Source organism: Mauremys reevesii, linkage group 18 (assembly GCF_016161935.1).
Source record: "Mauremys reevesii isolate NIE-2019 linkage group 18, ASM1616193v1, whole genome shotgun sequence".
Lineage (NCBI taxonomy): Eukaryota > Metazoa > Chordata > Testudines > Geoemydidae > Mauremys > Mauremys reevesii.
This window is the reverse complement of record NC_052640.1, coordinates 19,389,573-19,411,375: the sequence shown is the minus strand read 5'-3', so window position 1 is coordinate 19,411,375 and position 21,803 is coordinate 19,389,573. Positions and strand designations below refer to the sequence as shown.

Sequence of the window (21,803 nt, the reverse complement as noted above, 5' to 3'; positions counted from 1 at the left end):
TCTGGCATGTAAATACCTTGCAACGCCAGCTACAAAAGTGTCATCAGAATATCTGTTCTCACTTTCAGGTGACATTGTAAATAAGAAGCAGGCAGCAGTATCTCCCGTAAATGTAAACAAACTTCTTAGTCTTAGTGATTGGCTGAATGAGAAGTAGGACTGAGTGGACTTATAGGCTCTAAAGTTTTACATTGTTTAGTCTTTGCGTGCAGTTATGTCACCAAAAAAAGCTAGTATTGCAAGTTGAGCCAAGTTGTGGAGGTCTAGACCTCTTTTGTGATAGGATAGGAATTAGATTTTCTGTTTATATTTTTCCTGATGTGATTGTGCACTTTGCTATATGGATGTGTGACATGCCATTTATAACTTGTAGCAAAATATGGAAACATAAACTACAGTCATCCTATTAGAAGGTAGATGTGGCAGGAAAACAATAAATGTATTGGCAATTGGGTCTTGCACCCACTTACTTGTGTGTACCTGGGTATTACAGGAGAGCTGTATGCTGCAGATGTGCCTTTGTAAGGAATCATTTGTCCTAAACCAACATCTGTCTAATTGATTTTTTCAGTATGCAGTTAAAATGTTCTACCATATCCCAAGCCCTGCTTCTCATCCTGAGCTGTTAAACCTCTGTGATGTAGGCCAAGACTTTCTCAGTCCTATGATGTTGGGTCAAGATGAAAAGAACAAGACTGAGGTTTTTTTATACAATTGTACTTAATTTTTGTCCTGGCTGTCTTTCATTGGTTGCAGTTCCTTTTAGATAGGAAAAACAGTAGTTAGGCTATTTACAGTGCTGTGTATTGTAAACAGATGATCAGAAGCTTGTTTGAAGAGGTGTTTTTATGGTTTGTCCTCTCTCTTTTAACTATATAGAGATTCATTTGACAAATTAACACACATACTTTTAAATCCCATTTCTTTGCAATGGTTGCAGTGGAAGGGGACTGCCAATAAAACTGACAAGTTTAGTTATTCCTGAGTGCAGTTCTGGGAAGTGTCTCTGTTAATTACTAAAACCCTCCTGATACAGAGTTGTATTAGGAGAAGAGCACCATGGGTGAAGATACTGCTGTGAGCATGAAAAACAAAGGCCCAAATATAAAATGGGACTGCTAGGAATAAGAGGTAAGATAGATGTGAATTATTTTTCAAATAAGATTTTATTAAAAAAGAGTCTATTTTAGCTTCAGCTTCCAATTTGATCTTGACAGTGCATTGTGTCAATGAAATCTGACTCTGCAGGCCAGTCAGAACTTGGTGCAGAAGGTGTGTTCCAGAGGGGAATTCTTCTCCGCAGTCGGTAGAAGTTTCTTCCCAAAATGTATTGTACTGAACTCCTCTGTGATTTCCATGATTGACTTCCCCTTTGTCTCTGGAAGGAACAGGTAGAAAAAAATCCCTGAGATGACAAGAATGCCCACAAAGATGAGGAAGCAGAAGGGACCGAGGGCCTCCTGAAGACAAAAATAAAAGAGAAAAAGATGAACAAATCCTCTTCTGACACTTACTCTCTTAGATCCTTGAAGGTTGCTTTGTTTCTCAAGAATAAGAAAAAAATTCAGTCTAAAGAAGAAATGTTTCTTTACATTTCTAATATATGTATAAGACAGCAGAGGGTGGTTGATGATTGGGCCAGCTCACACCCTTCATCTCAAGACTATGTATGCCACCTCTGCTACACAGCTGGCTTCCGCAGAACAGGGACTTTGAGGTGGGTTCAGAACACTGATCACCTACATGGCATTGTAATGTACTTGCTGTGCCTTGCTGCCTAGGACAGCCATAAAAGGTGGTTTAAATTGGGAGCATTGAAGAAGAAATCCAAACTGAATTACCACAATGACGGGGAATATCATCCCAATTACAATTAAGCTCATCCAGCCAGTGGTCCCAGCAATCACAAAGGCAGATGATCGGGCTGACTGGTTGAAGATTTCCATCATGACAGACATGACTGCCCCAGCTGAAGAAGCAACATGAAAAAGTAATAAAGACATTTATGTGGGGTTTTCCCGTAGGAACTTTGGTCACCTCTTTCCCCCAAAATGAAAAAATGCAAATTCATACAATTCATATTTAGGAGCTTTATTTGATCAAGCAGAACCCCAAAGAGTGAGTATTTGTGCCCAGCACTTGGCATATATGCGGAGTTCCTGCTTCTACTGGGGGCTAGTACCAAGACAGTTTGTCAAGGCACTCATACACCATGGTTATGGCTATGATATGAAAACCCGAATAAAAATCAGTGACATACAATACTGATATAAAATATCTGAGGTTCCAATAACAAAACATTGCCATTTGTCAGGGACCTAGAATTAGCTTTGGTCCCAAGTGAGGACCAAAATCCTAGTAGGGAGTTGTAAGCTGGTTCTGGCATTGCCATTATATCTGATTCAGATTGAAATTAAGAAAGGATAAAGGGATGCTAAGAGAAGGAACTGAACATGCCGTCAGTTAACAATCCTGAATGGAGCTGGGCTTTTACTTGTGAGTTGAGGATGTTGTAGGATTCTGCTTCACTCTCTTCTCTATGAAGATGTATTTACAAAGTCTAGTTCCATTTCCATATACCCACCCATATTAATGTGCTCATATAGTATGATCCAGAGGTTTCCTATCACCACCTGAGTTTATGTACTCACATGGTCCAATTCCATAGGCGATAACGAACAAGAATATGAGAACAACACTGCAGTAGGCCATCCAGGAGAACTGATTCTAGACACAAAGCAGTGAGGAGAGAAAGGGGGAATTAATATGGTGGTAGAATAACATGCTCATTACTTTCTACTCTCTGGTTTAATGATTGCCAAGGGTCTGCTTTACATATGGGGAATAAAATCACTTATATCAAGGGGTGGGATGGAGGAGAGTTTAGCAGCTGAGGGGAGTGGCAGTGGGCCATTCTTTTTGCCGGAGACCAGGGTAGCAAAAGAGATTCAGGAGCTTAAAAGGGCGGGTGGATGCTTTGCATTGGGGGAAAAAGAGATTTCCAGCAGCTGAGATGATCATTGGGCAGCTGTCACAGCCACTTGTATGTGGAGAGGAATGTGAGAGGTGCTGGTGAATGAGAAAGGAGACGGCAGGAATGCTCATTGCAAAGATTTTTGACAACAGCAAGGCAAGAATCACCCACTGGAGCCTGGTGTGTGAGGGGTTAGGTAGTAAGAAGATTGGAGAAATACTAGATCAGGGCACCTTGCTTGTGGGACAGTTACTCTGGGAGGTGAAATGCAGATAATGCCAGTTTAGGAGGAGGCAGCACAGAGACCACAGAGTCAGTGAGGACAAGGATGAAGGCCTCATAGAAGAAGCCATGAGTATTCACGTAACATTCAGCCCTGTATTTGTTAGAGTGCAAAACTAAGGCTGACTGTGAGTCTCCCACCAAATAGCACCATGGGGATCAGGCTTAATTTGAAAATAATATAAACAGCAGTTTCGTAGAAGTGGGAACAGAGCACTTCAAAAAGAAAAGCTTCCTTACCAGCAGTGAGAGAGCTGTTACTAGGAATGCCAGTATCCCTGCCATCAACCCATAACCACCCCATAACAGTATCCGCCTGCCAAACCGGTCAATGATGGAGCTCTGAGGATCAGAAAACACATTGACATTACTGGAAGCATGGCAAATTCCAACCTCCACTCCCCAAGGGAATTTGGGTTTCATTCTCTCTTGCTGTCTCCTTCATTCCTTTTATCTCAGGAGTACAGAAATAGCTGTAATTGTGAAATGTCTCTTAGCCCTGTGATCAAGCAAAGCACTGCTGGGTGCTAGCCTGATGAACTCTGTGGGCGTTTCGGAGCAGCAGTTGTAATGGAGGCTGCTCTTTGGGGCCAGAAAGGGCAGCTTGTATTTCTGGAATGATTCTGCTTCCCTCAGCCCCTCACTTTCATAGTAAGTCAAACTCTTCCATTTGAATGTATTTCATTTAGAACCATCGAGATATTATTCTACTTTACTTGTGGTCCCATCTATTGAATTAGATGTTAATATGCCAGCTATCTGTAGCCTTGGTTTAGTATCCCATTCAGAGTCTGAACCTGGCTTGTGCATTTCCACTATAGCAACCTAATGGCCTTCACTGCAAATTCTCCTAAAATAGACATGCATGCCTCTTTTTACATGTGTTTAAAAACAAAAATTACAAATCATAAGTTTTATATGGTTCTCTCTCAGCTGTGTTAGTTCCTTCCTTTGTGTCATTGATAAAGGTGGAATTATTATATTATGGCCGAGGTTGTAAATGTATCCCAAGGATCTATGCAAAGATGGGTGAAGCAGATTTGAGGCTGAAGTTCTGTGGATACTTTAATTTCAGAGAAACTCTGGTAGGCAGAGTGAATACCACAGTTAACATCCTTCCCCTTGCAAAAAATGTCATAGAGACTTTTGTACCACAGCTGTTCGGATGTTCCATGTTACATCTCATTTAGAGGATGGCAGCATACCTCCAACAGTATAGTGAGTCACCATGCTGTGCCATTTGATCAGTACTGACTCTGAGTGCCACCTACTGAACCACATCACTTTCTACAGCTCTGTGGCATTTTCCCTAGATATTTCTCATTCAAGGAATGACTCACCTATACCCTATTTAGTTAATGAGTTACCATGAGGTTATATCCCGAGGTTGCAGACAGTCTCTATATCTGACAGACAATCACATAGATTTTCTGGGTGTTATGTATAAAATTGCCAAATTACACCCTAAAAGTCAGATTTTCAAAAGTGAATCAACCATTTCATGTAGCTGCTGAAGTCTGCCACTATCTTGACATAAAGTGGCATTGTTCCCTTCTGCCTTTCCCATTTCTTCTGCTATATCTGATCTCTCTCACAGCTATTACCTGTATATAAACATTATTATCAATGGGAGCATGATATAAACTCCATTTAAAAATAATCAGAAGTCTTGATTTTTAAAAGAAATTGTGGATCATGACACTCCTCTCCCCCACAAAAAAGATGGGAAGTAATCTGGGGAGTAATGGGGAGGTGTCAGGGTTCTAATCTTTCACCAGCACCCCATTGGGGTGTTGATGGAATTGTATACATTTGTCTGGGTTCAGTCACTCAAGTGGAGGCACTCATTAGCAATTTGAAGGAGATGGATTCTCAGCCCTCCAGCCAACTTGTCTGGAAGTTTACCCCTTTCAGAGTCCCAGGGAACAAACAAACAACTTAGGAGCAGCAAAGTAAACAAAGGAAAAAGAAATATACAGACAGTTCCATTTGGCCACAGGCCTCTCTTCCTTCCCTGGGCAGGCTGTAGTGTAGCTCAACATTGGCTGGTTCACCAGCAGAATAGATAGATGACAGCCCCCTTTGCCTCTGCAGACTTGGGCGTCTTCTAGGCAAGGGTGTAGATTCTGGTCTTTGCCAGGCCTCTCCCTGGGAGCTAGGAAGCTCAACACTCTGCTCTTTTCAGAGCTGCCCACCAGTGAGGTTTGGTATACACTTAAAAATTAAATCGACCTACCTATGTTGCTCAGGGCTTTGAAAAATTGTGTGCCCTGAGTGTTGTACTTAGGTCAACCTAACTCCTGGTGTAGCCATTGCTAGTTCGATGGACAAATTCTTCTGTTGACCGAGCTACCATCTCTTGAAGAGATGGATTAACTACATTGACAGAAAAACTTCTGTCCATGTAGGAAGCAGCTACATTGTGGCGCTATGGCGGCACAGCTGCAGTGACGTAGCTGTGCCACTGTCGTGTAGACATGCCTTGAGCTGAGCTTCCCCCATCTTAAACTTCTCTTCCAAGTCTCAAAAAGACTTGCAGGTGGGGTGAGGTGGGGCCACTTTAACCCGGAGAAACTCTGTAGCCCCTTTCTGTTACAGAGTTTATGTTGTCTTTCACAGTTTCATATGGTGGGGTAGTGGTGACACAAAAAGATTCTTCAGTTCGTGTGTAGAAAAAGCAGTTCATTTTAAGAAGGAATTGGCTCAAAACACATTTCCTTTTACCCTCCAAACCCGTCAGGTCTGACTTACACACAGGATGTTCGAGAAGAATTCACAGATCCCAATTCCTAATGCTATATATGGAATAAGGTCTTCCTCCAACCTGGCTGTGCGGAACACTTCAAAGCTATAAAAGTAGATCTGGAAAATGCAGTGAAAAGGAATTTTAACAATCAAGTGTAATCAAGGTATCTGAGGTGTGTTTGTGCAGCAGCATTCAGATCTCAATCCTTCACCAGTACAATATTACCAAGTGGGTTTTTATTAGGGGGTCATGAGAGGAAACAGAGGGGTCTGGATTCCATTTGGACAAAGAAACAGGAGCTGAGGCACCTGTTTTTGAAATCTGAAATTCAAGGGTCTATTAGGGATTAACGAAAGGGTTTTGAGGGTCAAGAAAAGAATGGAGCTTAAAGAAGCATTGTGTTAGGAGAAAGGAGGGAGTAAATAAGGGAATTGGGAGAAGGAGCTGGTTGGAGCCAAAAGAAGAATAGTATTGGGCGGGGGAGATGAGAAAGAGAAAAGTTCTTAGGGTCCTTGCTGTCTGGTTTGGAAGAGGCTTGTAGAAGGATATCCCTTGATACCACACAGAATGAAGGATAGATGGCAATACGCATCTGCTACTAGCAGACAGGAACTTAAAGAAAACTGAGACCCAAATCTGTACAAAGAATTCTCAAGGTCCAAGATGGAGAGAGTGAGCTTGTACTGCCCTCTGTCCTAGAGAAAGAGCTTCTAGTGAGAACAGAAATGAAATCAATGGGACAATACCCTTCAGGGAACATTAACATCCACTGTGCTGGACCTATTCTATACACAGGCATGTGTTCACTTTAGAGTGCTGAGAAGCACGGTACTGGTAACGTCAGTGAAGGTTACCACATGATGTACTGCAGTGACTTATCTATGAGGAGGAGAAAAGAGGATCAAGAGGAAGTAACAAGTAGAAACTGTGGCTCTGTAATGTTCTCAGAAGCAACAAAGAATCCTGTGGCACCTTATAGACTAACAGACGTTTTGCAGCATGAGCTTTCGTGGGTGAATACCCACTTCTTCGGATGACTTGCATCCGAAGAAGTGGTATTCACCACAAGCTCATGCTGCAAAACGTCTGTTAGTCTATAAGGTGCCACAGGATTCTTTGTTGCTTTTACAGATCCAGACTAACACGGCTACCCCTCTAATGTTCTCAGCACTACCTAATAACAGTTCTGAGGTTGAAATTGAGGAATACTCAACTGCATGCAAGCCACAAAGCTGTATACTCATCATAAGGAGATTCATTATACACAACTGCCAACGCAAGGCTGGTTCTTTCATCACTTCCAGGACACTCATGGTTTTGACGCTTTTCATTGCTGCCTTCTCCTTCATCATATCATCAAACTCTGCTTGATGATCCCCTTCACCCCAGAGCTGCTTCATGGCTATGGAAGAAAAATAGCAAAGCATAATTATTAGTAGTAGTGTTTTTATTTAAAACACTGTAGTGCCTTGCAGACCTATCCATCAGCTGATCCATCCACTCCTCTCCATCATTCAATTGGCTGATGAATTAGTGATTAGATTATTCATTAATCATTCATAATTCAGTCCATCTATTGATCCATCAGTCACTGATTGAAGAAATCAATCAGATATTGCTTAATGGAACACACTATTACACATTGCAATTAGCTGGTAGATGTCTATCTCTTGTTTGTGTAATACAATAATATTTTAGAGGGTGAACTTGAATAACTGCAGATTAGTAATTTTTTTCTACACTAATTTAGATCTACATCAATATCAGTACAAGACCCTTGTTGATTAGAATTCTTAAGGAAGATAATTGATGGATGATGGGAAACTTGGTTCCATCTAATAGGCCCACCCCTTCAATGGCTATTAGGGTGACCAGATGTCCCAATTTTATAGGAACAGCCCCGATATTTGGGGCTTCATCATATATATGTTCCTATTACCCCCCACCCTCTGTCCCGATTTTTCACACTTGCTGTCTGGTCACCCTAATGGCTATCATATAACAAATCAGAGATTTGGAGAAAGGCTTGTCCCATTTTACCTTTCAAACAACCTTCGGTGTCTTCCTTTTGTATCAAAAGGTAGGGCGGGGACTCAGGGAAGAATGGCAAAGAGACCAGCTGGACAAATGCTGCAATTCCACATATGGCCAACAGCAAAGGCCACAAGGATTCAGTTCCTAAAAACTCTCTGTAGACAGCATATAAAATATATTCATGGTTTAATAAAATAAAATTAAATAACTTTGTTTTTTGTAGCAAAAAGTGGACCAACAGATGCTATATACAGATGGAAATGGAGAAGATAAATTGAAAGAAAGAAAATTTGGACAACTGGAAAGGAAAATAGCTAAGTAAGTACCTTAGTTCTATAGTTTGTTCTGAGTTTTTTCCCATTATTAAAAAATAAAAATTCAGTGGAGTTTAATCCATGCAACTACTATCGAGACCAATGCTGCAATTCTACATAAGACTGAAGAATTCAGATCCTCAATATTCATGAGTTACAACTATATACAATTATTTATTAGTAACTTTAGCGACTTCTTTTTTGTGTAATAAGTAGAGAAACTGACACAATATGCACAGATAATGGGAAAAATGGATGAAAAGAAAAAATATTTAGGCTGCTTGGTCCATAGATAAGTACATATATTCTACCTGGAGAAAGGTAGTAGCCTAGGACTTGGGAGACAAGTTTTTGATTCTGTGTTTTGACACAGAGTTCCTTTGTGATGGTGGGCAAGTCACTTAGCCTTTCTGTGCCTCAGTTTCCCATTTTAAAAATGAGGATTATAGCATTTATCTATCTCACAGTGCATTGTGAGGATAAGTATATTAAAGATTGCAGCGCTTTGGAGCCGTGGTCCAGCTCTGCTCCAGCTCGTGGCAAAAACCTGCAATTCCACTGCTCTGGAGCTGCTCTGCGCTGCAGCCCCGGGCTCTGCTCCAAAGCCCTGAAAGATTGTGGTGTGCTCACCTACTGTGGTGATGAGGCTATGTATGTATGTAAAATAGACAGGTACCTTAATCCCATAATTTGTCCTAAAACTTTTCCTAGTGTCAAAAACACAACAGCACTGGTGTTTGCAAATCCACGCAGCTTCTTTGGTGAAATTTCTCCTAGGTATTGACTATGTGCATTCAAACATACACCTTGAATGGGAAGAAGAAATAGGAAAGTTATATTTATAGAAAGAAAAATTACCTTTTTTCCCCCCAAATCATATTCTGCCAAACTGTAGCACTCTCCTTTTTTGAATTGTTTCTTAAGTATCACCTACAATAAGTAGTCAAACTGGAAAATTACATCTTCTAAAACAAGGCATTTAATAAATCACTATTCAGATTACCAATTTCAGTTGAGTCCTTGTGGAAGTAGATGGTGATTTGCTATATTTTATTATTGCACAATCCCTCCCCAGTTGGCTTAATATGCAGGAGGACTGCTTGAGCTGCGCCATCCTATAGATGTGTGCAGCCTGCTTCCTCTGATGCTGGGCGTGAAATGGCCCCCACCTCCTCCCTAACCCTTCCTGCTCCACCTGGGGTGCTGTGCTCCCAGAGGAGCTCTGAGAGGGAGTGGTCCCTATGTTCTCCCAAGAGAATAACTTATGTACATACAGTAGTGTGAGGTCCTACCTGCACTGATGCCATAGAGAAAGCGTCCAATCAGAATCATCTCAAAAGACTTGGCGGTCTTACTGAAGCCCATGTGCAAGGCTGCTACCATTATGAGCATATTGTTGCACAACAGACATTTCTTTCTGTAGCAGCAAATGAAATACAGATGTGAATCAGGTTTTCCCATAAATATCTCCTCTATCACTTTGAACAAATGGACTCCTGTTATCCAGTGAATGTACAGACCAAGCCATGGCTGCTCTTAAAAACCAATGCTTTGGGGCATAGCAATTTCTGTTATGTAGTGACATGAGAGACACCAAAGGGGAGCACTCCACTGAGGTTATAGTGGATTCCTGAAGAGAGAAGTGCTGAGAGAAAATAGGTAAACAGTATTCATTGCTCCCTTTCTAAGATTCTACATCCCATCAAAAATATTACACCTATCCCAAAACACAGAAGGAAAAAGCCATCTTTGTAAAAGCCAAATTAAATGGCTATATTAAACAAGAGAGAATTAGAGTTTCATTCTCTCTTTGGAGGAGCAGAAGAGAAGTGAGCTTTGTTTACATTTTCTGAAGCCCTGAATATATTCACAGAGGCAAGAACTTGAAAGGTTTTTTTTAAGTACCCAAGCAATTAAAAACAAAAAGCCGCCTGCTTCAGGCAATCTATCACAACCTCAGAAAATATCTTTTTACCCGTGGGCAATATTTTACAGCCGTTGTCCCAGGAAATAAATATTTGCATACTAGAGAATCTCCTGAGAATGGAGCTCAAATAAAATTTCAGTGAAAAGATATATGTTTACATGTTACATTGAATAATTATGAAATGAATAATACATAATTATGAAAAGAACAAGGAAACAGTAACAATTGTGTATTTTTATCAGTCTAATTTACATATGCGTATTTATTCTTATAATAACATTATATCTGTTTTTTCACTTTCATCAGCAGAGTCTTTAAGAATTCCCACATTCACTATCCTATATTTCCCCAAGAAAGAGTGTGTTTCAGTGGCAATTCTATAGGACAGATATTAAAATAAAGTTTAGCACCTCCTTCCAGCCTGTTGGAAAGAAATTGTATATACAATCAACCATAATGGAAATGTGTTTGTGTATCTTTAAGGGATGAGGCAGCTTGTTAACCTTTGGAACTCTGATTTCTTGTTTAAGGACACTTGAAAACTTGGAGATTGGGTAGGGCAACTTGGTCTGGATTTTATAGAGACTTTCTGGCAGCTGAAAGTGGAGACAGATCTAGGATAGTGGCAGAAAAGAGAGGTTGGGGAGGGTCAAGTGGAGGTGTGTGTTCAAGGGAGTTGGTTGGAGAGGGAACCAGCAGCAGGAAGAAAGGTTGAGTGGAAGCATAGAGTGTGAGAGTGTGAAGTGGACCAAAAGCTGAGGAGGGGATTGGAGAGAGAACTGGGATGGGGGAACAGGAAGAAGCAGAGATACAAAGAGATGAGGTAGGGAACTAGCATCTGGGAAGCAGATACTATTGGGCACATCTGCAGTTTGTTGAAAGGGGTCTGCAGCTGGTATATTTACTACTGCAGGGAATATAGAATCATGAATTTAGCCCTGGTAGGTAAGTAAATGGAGAAATTATTTTCAAATATTTTGTTAGTGTGTGTGTGTATCTATATCCATCTCTATCTTTGTAATTTTAAGTCTGCTTGCTCTCAGGGGTTCTGCCAAGGGAAGGCACCCTCACTTTCCATAAGAGGCTTTCTAGTTGTTTTGCTTGTGGAGACTGCAACAGGGAGGAACTAAATTAATTCATCTCCTGACTGCCCTGGCCACACACTCTTCTCAGCTAGCAGCACCGCAGACTTGTGCAGCTGCAACCTCTCTATGGATTTTATACTGCTGAGGGCCCTGCACCCTGCTTCACACAGACTGACGCTGGTGAAAAACAGGGGTGAATTTAGCCTATATTCAGTTAGCGCTCAGTCCTAGTCCCTTGTAGTTTTGCAATTGACTTCAATGAGACAAAGTTTTAGCCTTTAATAATGTAGGAACTTAAATGGTTTTTGTTTTTATTTATTTAAAATCATTTTGTTCCCTTTTCAGTAAAATGTTTTTCAATGTTAAATTAACTAATGGTAGCCCAAGCAAACTGGTTAGCTGATTCCATTGTTACAATTCCTCATTAGTGAGCTGTTCAGAAAAGATACGTACTTTCCATATTTCACAAACAGGTATCCACTACACAGACACCCCAGTAGTCCCCCTACAAAGTAGATAGACACAATGAGGGACCACAGCAATGTGATGGTCTCCTGATGGAGGGGAGAGCCATATCGCTCCAGCCAGGTTTTGTTGATAACCCTCTTAATGTGCTGAGAAGGAAAAGGGGATTTTTATTAACAGTAATTATTACTCCAATGCATTATACACAATCATACTTCATTATATTTAAAGCTGGTTTTGGTTTCAACAAATAGTTGTTATTTAAAGAATGACAACATGAGACTTACTTGCAAATAAAAGTTTAGGAAAAGCCCACATACCCTCATTTCTTGTTATTACCAATCTGTATCTCTGAAAATCAGTTTTGAATTGCTGTATATTAATTTCACAATGGAGGAATAATGGGGTGCTGCTAAAGACTGGCAGTATTATATACATCTGCAGTAGAATTAAGCGATGATGTCAGAAATGCTGTTTATTATTTTTAATTAACATTTTGATTGAATTTATTGCTTACAAAAACAAGAGACTAGTAGTACATGAGCTTCCCCAATAAATTCTGATAGTACACCTAATCCTTGACATGGTGGTATTATTAATTAATTAATATTATTACAAGCAAGGGCTTCTCTCTTAAGCAAAGACTGCAGCAAATTGTGCCATTTTTTTATGACTGTATGATGCAATAACCAAACTTGTTTTCACGCATAACCTAAACAGTCTTTGAATCCAAGTGTTGAGAGAGGAAAGGCTACTGCACAAATTAACTGCACAATCTCATCCACTGAAACTTGGCTTGAAAAATATTGTGTAAATTTCCACACTCAAATGTCGGGTCCTGTTATGGATTCCTTTTAAATGTCCGTGTTCTTGAGTGTAGGGGAGTGATGGGGACAATGGGAGGAAGCCCAAAGGACGTTTTGAGGGTTGAAACCTCAACCACACTGCACCACTTCTTAACCTTGATGTATACCCTTTATGTTCATCAAGTTTATAGTTCACACACAACCCTTACTACCCAGTCCATGGAGTGTGATCTAAGGGACTATAAAGATACTTCAAAATGAAGAAGACAGTAGCAGAGAGGGATTTACCAAGAATCCTCTTCCTAAGTCCCTCAGTTCAGCAATAGACTACACAGAGAATAGTGCTCATTTCCCAACTTCCTCAGCCTTTCAAAACTCTACTGGAATGTGGAGTGAAGTTCCTTCCTTTGTCCAGCCTCTCATCTTACTCTTTCTTACAGTACAGAATGGGAATGGAAAGAGCTGGAAACTGTCTCAATGGAAACACTTAATGAAGTATTTTAAGGACAAGGAGCATCCTCAAGCTAAGACCCAGCCCCATGAAAATTCAACTAAAGAGGTGTCTTTGATTAAGGCTTTGCTTACCATGGAAGGGTAGTTGATCACAGAAATATGAAAACCTGGTAAAAGGGTTCCACCAATTCCCAGCACAAGCATCATTTGAAATAGCCTCCGATACTGAATCTACAAAAAGATGATAAAACACATCCTCAGTTTATGGTCAGATCCATGTATCTACAGCTCTCCCTTTCCAGAACCATGTCTTATTCACTGCAGACACTTCTAGCTATAGAAATCTTTTCACACTATGCAAGGTTCCAGCCCAAAAGGGTACCATCAACCACTCAAAGATGCCCCCCATCCCAGCCAAGTGGTCAGAGAAAACCAACATCGATTGGAGTCTCCACATCTAAAGAGACAAGACAAAGAAAGACCCATTACTATCCACTACATGGGAAGAACCATTGCATTCAGGACAATAGAGTTGACAATGTGTCAATGAACATGTAAATATGTTGTCCAAATGCTTATTAATGATACTGGGATGTGTGAAACTGCAGAATTTCATCCCCTCTTATCCCATGTTACCTGTTTTATTTCTACAAAGGGAGAACTTTTATTCTTTACCACTTTTGTCAAAACAATAATTCAGGAACTAGCTAAACAAGATTTTTTTTCATTTTTTTTCCACATTAGGCTTACTACACTGAGGCCATATCTACTCTTCCAAGTTCTTAAGTTGAAAAACTTATGTTGCTCGGGGGTGTGGAAAAAACACACCCCTGAGCGACAGAAGTTTTGCCGGCATAAGTGGTAGTGTGCACAGTGCTATGTTGGCGGGAGAGCTTCTCCTGCTGACCTAGCTATCACCGTTCATTGAGGTGTTTTTTTTATGTCGACAGGAGAGCTCTTTGCCATCGACATAGAATGGCTACATGAGTGATCTTACAGTGCTGCAGCTGCATCAGTACAGCTGTGCCACTGTACGCTCGCTAGTATAGACATGGCCTGAGAGAACTGTTAGTTTTCGGATTGTCACTACCTCTGGCCCATGAGAGAACCCTGACACCCCGGGCAAGTTTGTTTTCATTCTGCCGAATACTTTGGGAAGGACTCTTGGCAGTGCTATACTTTCTCTTTGCTCCTGGAACAACCTGGAGACAATCAAGGAGTGCTCCTTCTTCTGTTGGCCATCCCAATGCAACCATAGAGCTAAGATAACTGCAGCAAAGAGTCCTATGGCACCTTATAGACTAACAGACGTACTGGAGCATGAGCTTTCGTGGGTGAATACCCACTTCTTCGGATGCATCCGACATGCATCCAACGAAGTGGGTATTCACCCACGAAAGCTCATGCTCCAATACATCTGTTAGTCTATAAGGTGCCACAGGACTCTTTGCTGCTTTTACAGATCCAGACTAACACGGCTACCCCTCTGGTACTTGTAAACTAACTAACAATTAGAACTATAACTCTGTCTTTCTCTACACCCACACAATGAGAGACAGGACAGACAGCATTTTTTCATTCTGAAAATCTAACAATCTTTCTTTTAACTGACGGTTTCACTGGTTCCTTAAACTCACTTGAGTAGTGTCACCATTTTTTTAGCTCTATGGATGAATAGTAAGAGCTAATTGTTAGTATTTACTATTATGTGCTTCCCAGATCAGTACAGTACATTGTGTCCTAACAAACTCCCATTATTTTTTGTGTTTATTGACAAATTTAATGTGGTTTCCTTTGTATTTTACCTCCTCATTGTATTTTGCTTACAGCCTGGAAGGATCCAACCCCAGGCACTGAAGGAATTAGCTGAAGAAATCTCTGCAAATGTTTGCAAACTCATGTATGGCAGGAGAGGTCCCGGAAGCTGGGGAAGGGCTAATGTAGTGCCTATCTTTAAAAAGGAGAAAAAGGAGGAGCTGGGGAACTATAGAATAGTCAGCCTGACTTCGATATCTGGGAAGCTACTAGAGCAATTATAAAACATTCAATTTGCAAATACCCGGAGAATGAAGGGGTGATCACTAGCAGCCAGCATGGATTTACTAAAAATAAATCGTGGCAAACCAGCTTGATTTAGTTTTTTGACAGGGTATCTGGTTTGGTGGATAGGGGAAATGGGGTGGACATAATATACCTGGACTTCAGCAAGGCTTTTGACATAGTCCCACGACATTCTGATAAGTAAGCTGGAAAAGTGTGAACTCGGCTCAGCTACCATTAACTGGATACATAATTGGTTAAACAACTGCAGATAAAGAGAACTATTAATGGAATTATGTCAGATTGGAGGGAGGTCTCAAGTGGGGTTCCATAAGGATGTGTTCTGGGTGCGGTGTTGTTTAACATCTTTACTTTATTAATAACCTGGATGTAGGAATAGAGAACATACTGATCACATTTGCAGATGACACAAAGCTTAGGGGGATTGCCAACACTTTGGAGTATAGAGCTAAAATTCAGAGAGATCTTGATAAAGTGGAGAACTGGGCTATAGATAACAAAATGAAATTCAGCAAAGACAAATGTAAGGTGCTACACTTAGGGAATTAAAACTAAATGAACAAACAGCAGCACAATAGAGAAAGATCTGGGAGTTGTGGTGTATCACAACCTCAACATGAGTGAGCAATACAATGCTGTTGCAAAAAAAAAAAAAAAAAGGCCAGAAGTCTTAGCTGGAGTTCAGTTTTAGTCACCAATATATAGAAAGGATGTAGAGAAACTGGAAAGGATCCAGAGGTGAGCAACAAAGATGATTGAAGAGATGGAGTGCAAGCCATATGAGCAAAGGCTGAAGGAACTTGGTATGTTTAGTTGGGAAAAGAAAAGATTAAAGGTGGACATTATAGAGGTCTTCAAATACTTGGAGAAAAGTTGTTCTCTCTTGCCAGAGAGGGCAGGACAAGTTGCAATGGGTTCAAATTACAGCATAGCAGATTTAGATTAAATCTCAGGAAAAACTTCCTAGCTGTAAGGACAGTAGGACAATGGAACAGACTGCCTAGGGAGGTTGTGGAAGCTTCTTCATGGAAGGTTTTCAAAAGGAGGCTGGATAGCCATATGTCTTGGATGGTTTAGACACGACAAATCCTGCATCTTGGCAGAAGGTAAGACTAGATGACCCTTGCGGTCCCTTCTAACCCTATGGTTCTATGATTCTATAACTGTTATTATGTCAGCATTGCTAACCATGGGACTTCAAAAGTTATAAAACAGAGCTTTAAAAACCCCCATGAGATTGTTATGAAAATAATGAGACTCTAAAATAAATGTGATGGGTTCTTTGTATCTATATTATTACTTTTGAACTCTAGGGGAAGTTCCCCCTCTCTCAATGAGGAGGAAGAATGTCCTCGTACAGGTGTTGATGCATTTTGAGATGAATTTTCACACACCAGTTCAATCTCTGTACTGTTCCTGGAGCTTGGTTTCTCCTGCTTTCCCCACATCGCCTCGCAGGGTCGCATACAGCTTTTTCTCATTTATACTTGTACATTTTTAGGACATGTTACTGCTTCCTGAGCCCCTCAGAGCGAAAGTAAAGGCACAAGTGTCTTACCACAATGCTTTTTTGCTGTATTTCCTCTTCTTCCTCCCTTGCTGTGCTTCCAACTGTCCCAGCACCTTGAGGTAATCATCCTTTATCAACAGTACCTCCCTATTTTTGTTAAAGGGGTATTGCCCCCCAAATAGTTTTTTTTGCTCTGTCCTTCATAATCACTACCAAAAAGACCATTAGGTAGCCTCTTGTTGTACTCTTTATAACTATATCACACTGTTTTAAAGATTGGTTAATGAAAATGTGCAGTACTTTCTCCAGCATTGGAAGTGGAAGACAGATCCTTCCCATTATTAATATCTGATGTGATAAAAAAAACCCAGGGTACTCACCAGGTCTGACAGATAGCTGGTCATTTCCTATTGAAAGCTCGGCTGTTCGTAATCGTTAGCTAGTCCCTGTCAGATGGGTGATCTGCTTTCTAAGCTTTGTTACCGAGCATGTAATTTAAGTAATGAGGAGCTGGGATCATGGGACTAGAGTTAAATTTTTACTTTCTACTTTTTCAGTGAATGATGTTATTTTTATTCATTGGACAGGGTTTAGGGTTATTGGACTAAATATTTCAAGGAACAGATATGTCAAGCCCAGTCCAACATGGAGAGAGATTTTTCCTCCCCCTATATTTGGAGGGCTCTTGCTGACTTGAGATGGGAAGCAGGCAGCTAGTTCAGACATCAAAGCTAAATAGTGTTCCAGTTATTGTAACATACTTTGATTCTCTGATATATGAGAGATTGCTCGGAGGTTGTTTCTTGTATAATAACTCATTCATTTTAAGGCTGATGAGACAGTTTAACACCATCCTCAGACCTAAGCTCAGTTATTGTTGTTTCAGCCAGTTTCAGCCTTTAAACTTCTTACCTCACTTTTAAGACCTTGCACAGCTCCCTTCATCTTTGCTTTCATTTCCTCGTCCTCTTCTTCATTTTGTGTGTGCTCCTCCCAGGGCCGGTGCTACCATTAAGGCGAACTAGGCGGTGGCCCTGGGTGCCAAGATTTGGGGGCGCCAAAAAGCGGTGCCCCCTCCCCTTTTTTTTTTACAGCGGTTCCTTCCCAAGCGCGCGGTCGCTGCTCCACTTCTCCCGCCTCCCAGGCTTGCAGCGCCAATCAGCTGTTTGGCGCCACAAGTCTGGGAGGGGAGGAGAATTAGGGTGGGGGCGACGTGCTTGGGGAGGACGCAGAGCAGTGGTGAGCTGGGGTGGGGAGGTGCTGCCGCGGGGGGGGCACCTCAGGGCGGGGGGGGTTGCCACGGGGGGGCCCTCAGGGGGGGGTTGCCACGGGGGGGCCCTCAGGGTGGGGGGGGGCGGGGAGCTGCCGCAGGACTGGGGGGGTCGCAAGGTGGAAGTTTCGCCTAGGGCGCAAAACTTCCTTGCACCGGCCCTGGCTCCTCCCCATCTTCATCTAAGTGTCTCACTTGTATCTTCTCCCACACGTTTCTTCCACACATCCCCTTACACTCTGAACTTCCTCCCTCTCCTTATAGACTGGATGATCTCTGCCTTTTTTGCAAAAAGAACAGGAGTACTTGTGGCACCTTAGAGACTAACACATTTTTTGAGCATAAGCTTTCATGGGCTACAGCCCACTTCATCAGATGCATAGAATGGAACATATAGTAAGAAGATTATATACATACAGAGAACACGAAAAGATGGAAGTTGCCATACCAACTCTAAGAGGCTAATTAATTAAGATGAGAAATTATCAGCAGGAGGAAAAAAAACTTTTGTAGTGATAAGCAAGATGGCCCATGCCAGACAGTTAACAAGAAGGTGTGAGGATACTTAACATGGGGAAATAGATTCAATTTGTGTAATGACTCCCAGTCTCTATTCAAGCCGGAGTTAATGGTATCTAGTTCACAAATAATTCTAGTTCAGCAGTTTCTCGTTGGAGTCTGTTTTTGAAGCTTTTCTGTTGCAAAATTGCCACCTTTAAGTCTGTTACTGAGTGACCAGAGAGGTTGAAGTGTTCTCCTACTGGTTTTTGAATGTTATGATTCCTCACGTCAGATTTGTGTCCATTTATTCTTTTGCGTAGAGACTGTCCAGTTTGGCCAATGTACATGGCAGAGGGGCATTGCTGGACCATGATGGCATATATCACACTGGTAGATGTGCAGGTGAATGAGCCCCTGATGGTGTGGCTGATGTGATTAGGTCCTATGATGGTGTCACCTGAATATATATGTGGACAGAGTTGGCATTGGGCTTTGTTGCAAGGATGGGTTCCTGGGTTAGTGTTTTTGTTGTGTGGTGTGTGGTTGCTGGTGAGTATTTGCTTCAGGTTGGGGGGCTGTCTGTAAGCGAGGACTGATCTGTCTCCTCACTCTCACAGATCTTGGGAGACAGACTAGTCCTCGCTTACAGACAGCCCCACAACCTGAAGCAAATACTCACCAGCAACCACACAAGTTCTCCACCTCTGGTGCCATCTCACCTAGAGCAGCACTTACTACCTCCACTAAAAGCTTGATCATATTCTTCAAGCCTACCAGGGGCGGCTCTAGAAAGTAGGCTGCCCCAAGCAGCAGCGCGCGCCGCGCGCCGCCTTCCCGGTCCGGGCGGGGGCCCTTTCCGCGGCTCCTCCTCTCTCCTCGGGCCCTGCGCGCCCGCGGCGGCGAGCCGCCGGACCGGACGACCCCGGTCGCAGTGCAAGGCGCTCAGCGGCCAGCGGACCGCGGGAAGGCGGGGGACGCGCAGCAGCGCGCATGGCAGCTCTCGCGCCGCTTCCGATTCCGGGCGCACGCAGGCATGGCCAAATGCGCTCAACCGCCCCAGCCCCCAAAAAACGGCCCCCAAGCGCGCGCTGCGCCTGGCTGGGGCTGAGCCAAGCCTACATAGCATCTCATGCAGGCCTCCCTGGTACCAACTTCCCAAGCATAGGAGGAAGTCCCATTCCCCAGTAAATACTACTGAAGACATGAGACAGGTTTTAAAAGACAATCTAGCAGTAACTGAGAAGTACTGATTAAAAATCACAGTGAAACAGACAAGTACAAATCTCATACAAGCAGGGGTACTGGAACAATTTTTATAATGGGGATGCTGAGACCCATTGAACCACAAATTGAATCTGTTTCCCCATGTTAAGTATCCTCACACCTTCTTGTCAACTGTCAACTATCTGGAATGGGCCATCTTGATTATCACTACAAAAGTTTTTTTTTCCCCTGCTGATAATAGCTCATCTTAAGTAATTAGCCTCTTAGAGTTGGTATGGCAACTTCCACCTTTTCATGTTCTCTGTATGTATATATATCTTCTTACTATATGTTCCATTCTATGCATCCAATAAAGTGGGCTGTAGCCCACGAAAGCTTATGCTCAAATAAATTTGTTAGTCTCTAAGGTGCCACAAGTACTCCTGTTCTTTTTGCGGATACAGACTAACACGGCTGCTACTCTGAAACCTGTCTCTTTTGCCAAATTTCTCCTTAAAACATACTCCTTTTGGGAAGGGTGTTTTGGTGATAGTCCAGCTGAGAAAGAAATGTTATTTTTAAAAACATTGACCTACATCTGGCCAGACACTGTTTGTATTCAATCTAACTATTTATCTTGGTTGTAAATTCCTTATGGCAAGGCCTATGTCTTCCTTATATTCTGTACTGTGCTGGACATGCCGGCAGGCAGCAATCTCTAGTGTGGAAGATGATATCTAGCAGGATAACTGGTGCACACACATTGCACGATGGCAGAGGTAGGGGAAATACTAGCCAAGAAATTGGGGCAAACCCTTATTCTTGCAAAGAGTGCTAAGATATATTTAATGTCTGCACAGAAAAGACAGGAATTTGGTTTTTAAGACCTCATCATGATATGCAGTTTATCTTCCTAAGAAGAATGAAGGGTTGAGATTATCCTGCTAAGATTTAAACGTATGGTTCCAGCAAGTATAATTATTCCAAATCTGATGCTGTGATCACTAACCCTTCCCTGGCACGTAGTATTTACATTTTATAAGTTGTCACTATATCTTGTATGCACGTACAACCCATTAGATCAAGCACAAGAAATTCATGGAAATTGCATAGTTTCTCCCTCTTGCATGGCATGGATTAGGTTTTTGAGCAGTCACTTAACCTATGCTCCAAAATCCATTCTAGCTGGTGGTTGTGTTAATGTTACACAGAGCATTTCTCCACTTGCCGATCAAGTTCACATAGAGAAGGGAAGTTGGTGAAAAGTCAGGAAGACTGAATGAATAACTAGGATCAGGTGAGTCACATTGCATGCTGTATGGAGACACATATGAGGATCTTACTCTGTGTAAAACTGCTGTGTCATACCAGGAAGTGCAATGCAGACTGAAGAAGACTCTTTAGACAGATGATTTCACTGCATTCTAGGAGCCCTAACCTAAGAAGTGTTGAGTGTTCTCAATCCCCATTGAAGTCAAAGGGCGATGAGGATGTTTAGCACTTCACAGGAGTGGGTCCAAAATGCATAGACTTGGGGACAGATTTACGAAGGCATTTAGGTACCTAAAGATGGAGGTAGGCACCTGGAGCCAGATTTTAAAAGGATTAGGCATGTAGATGCTTTTGAAAATTCCACTAGGCAACTAACTGCATCTTCAGGTGCCTGAATATCTTTGAAAATCTACCATGTTTGCAGCCTTGAGTCTCCACGAGGGCGGCAGGCAGGTTGCCTTCGGCGGCATGCCTGCGGAAGGTCCGCTGGTCCCGCGGCTTCGGTGGACCTCCCGCAGGCGTGCCGCCGAATCCACGGGACCAGGGACCTCCCACAGGCAAGCCGCCGAAGGCAGCCTGCCTGCCATGCTTGGGGTGGCAAAATACCTAGAGCCACCCCTGATAACCACAGTCTGTATACGTCTCATAACGATTATGATGGTCAGAACATTACAAGCTTCCATTAAAGACCTTACTTGATACACTTCTGTAGTACAGTAGTACAGCATGCAATAGGCTGGTTCAACTGCTCATTTTTGGAGCTTAAACAGTCTATTCTCCCCCTGCTTATTGTATTTCAGTGAAAAACAAACCTGAGGCTGTGTATTCTCAGCAAATCTCTTCTGTGCCCTCTTCTGTTAAAGATGAATCAGACATCTTACACCCGCTTCCCTGACTCTG

The 21,803-nt window shown here is 42.1% G+C and overlaps 1 protein-coding gene and 1 long non-coding RNA gene across 2 annotated transcripts in view; one reads left to right on the top strand and one right to left on the bottom strand.

Moving 5' to 3' along the window:
• Nucleotides 1-3,299, top strand: part of LOC120385978 — an 80,465-nt gene extending 77,166 nt beyond the window's left edge. Inside the window, exon 3 of the long non-coding RNA XR_005589462.1 lies at nucleotides 1,386-3,299. This is a non-coding gene — a long non-coding RNA (uncharacterized LOC120385978). The remainder of the gene's footprint in view (nucleotides 1-1,385) is intronic.
• Nucleotides 1,254-17,061, bottom strand: LOC120385974 (solute carrier family 2, facilitated glucose transporter member 11-like). The gene is made up of 12 exons (XM_039504617.1): nucleotides 17,038-17,061; nucleotides 13,219-13,317; nucleotides 11,816-11,976; nucleotides 9,643-9,767; nucleotides 9,027-9,156; nucleotides 8,043-8,191; nucleotides 7,217-7,404; nucleotides 6,008-6,118; nucleotides 3,497-3,598; nucleotides 2,652-2,727; nucleotides 1,842-1,969; nucleotides 1,254-1,460 (listed from the first exon to the last, which is right to left on the bottom strand). The coding sequence occupies exons 1-12, from the start codon at nucleotides 17,059-17,061 to the stop codon at nucleotides 1,254-1,256; spliced, it is 1,500 nt and encodes a 499-aa protein (XP_039360551.1).
• Between the last annotated feature and the right edge of the window lie 4,742 nt (nucleotides 17,062-21,803).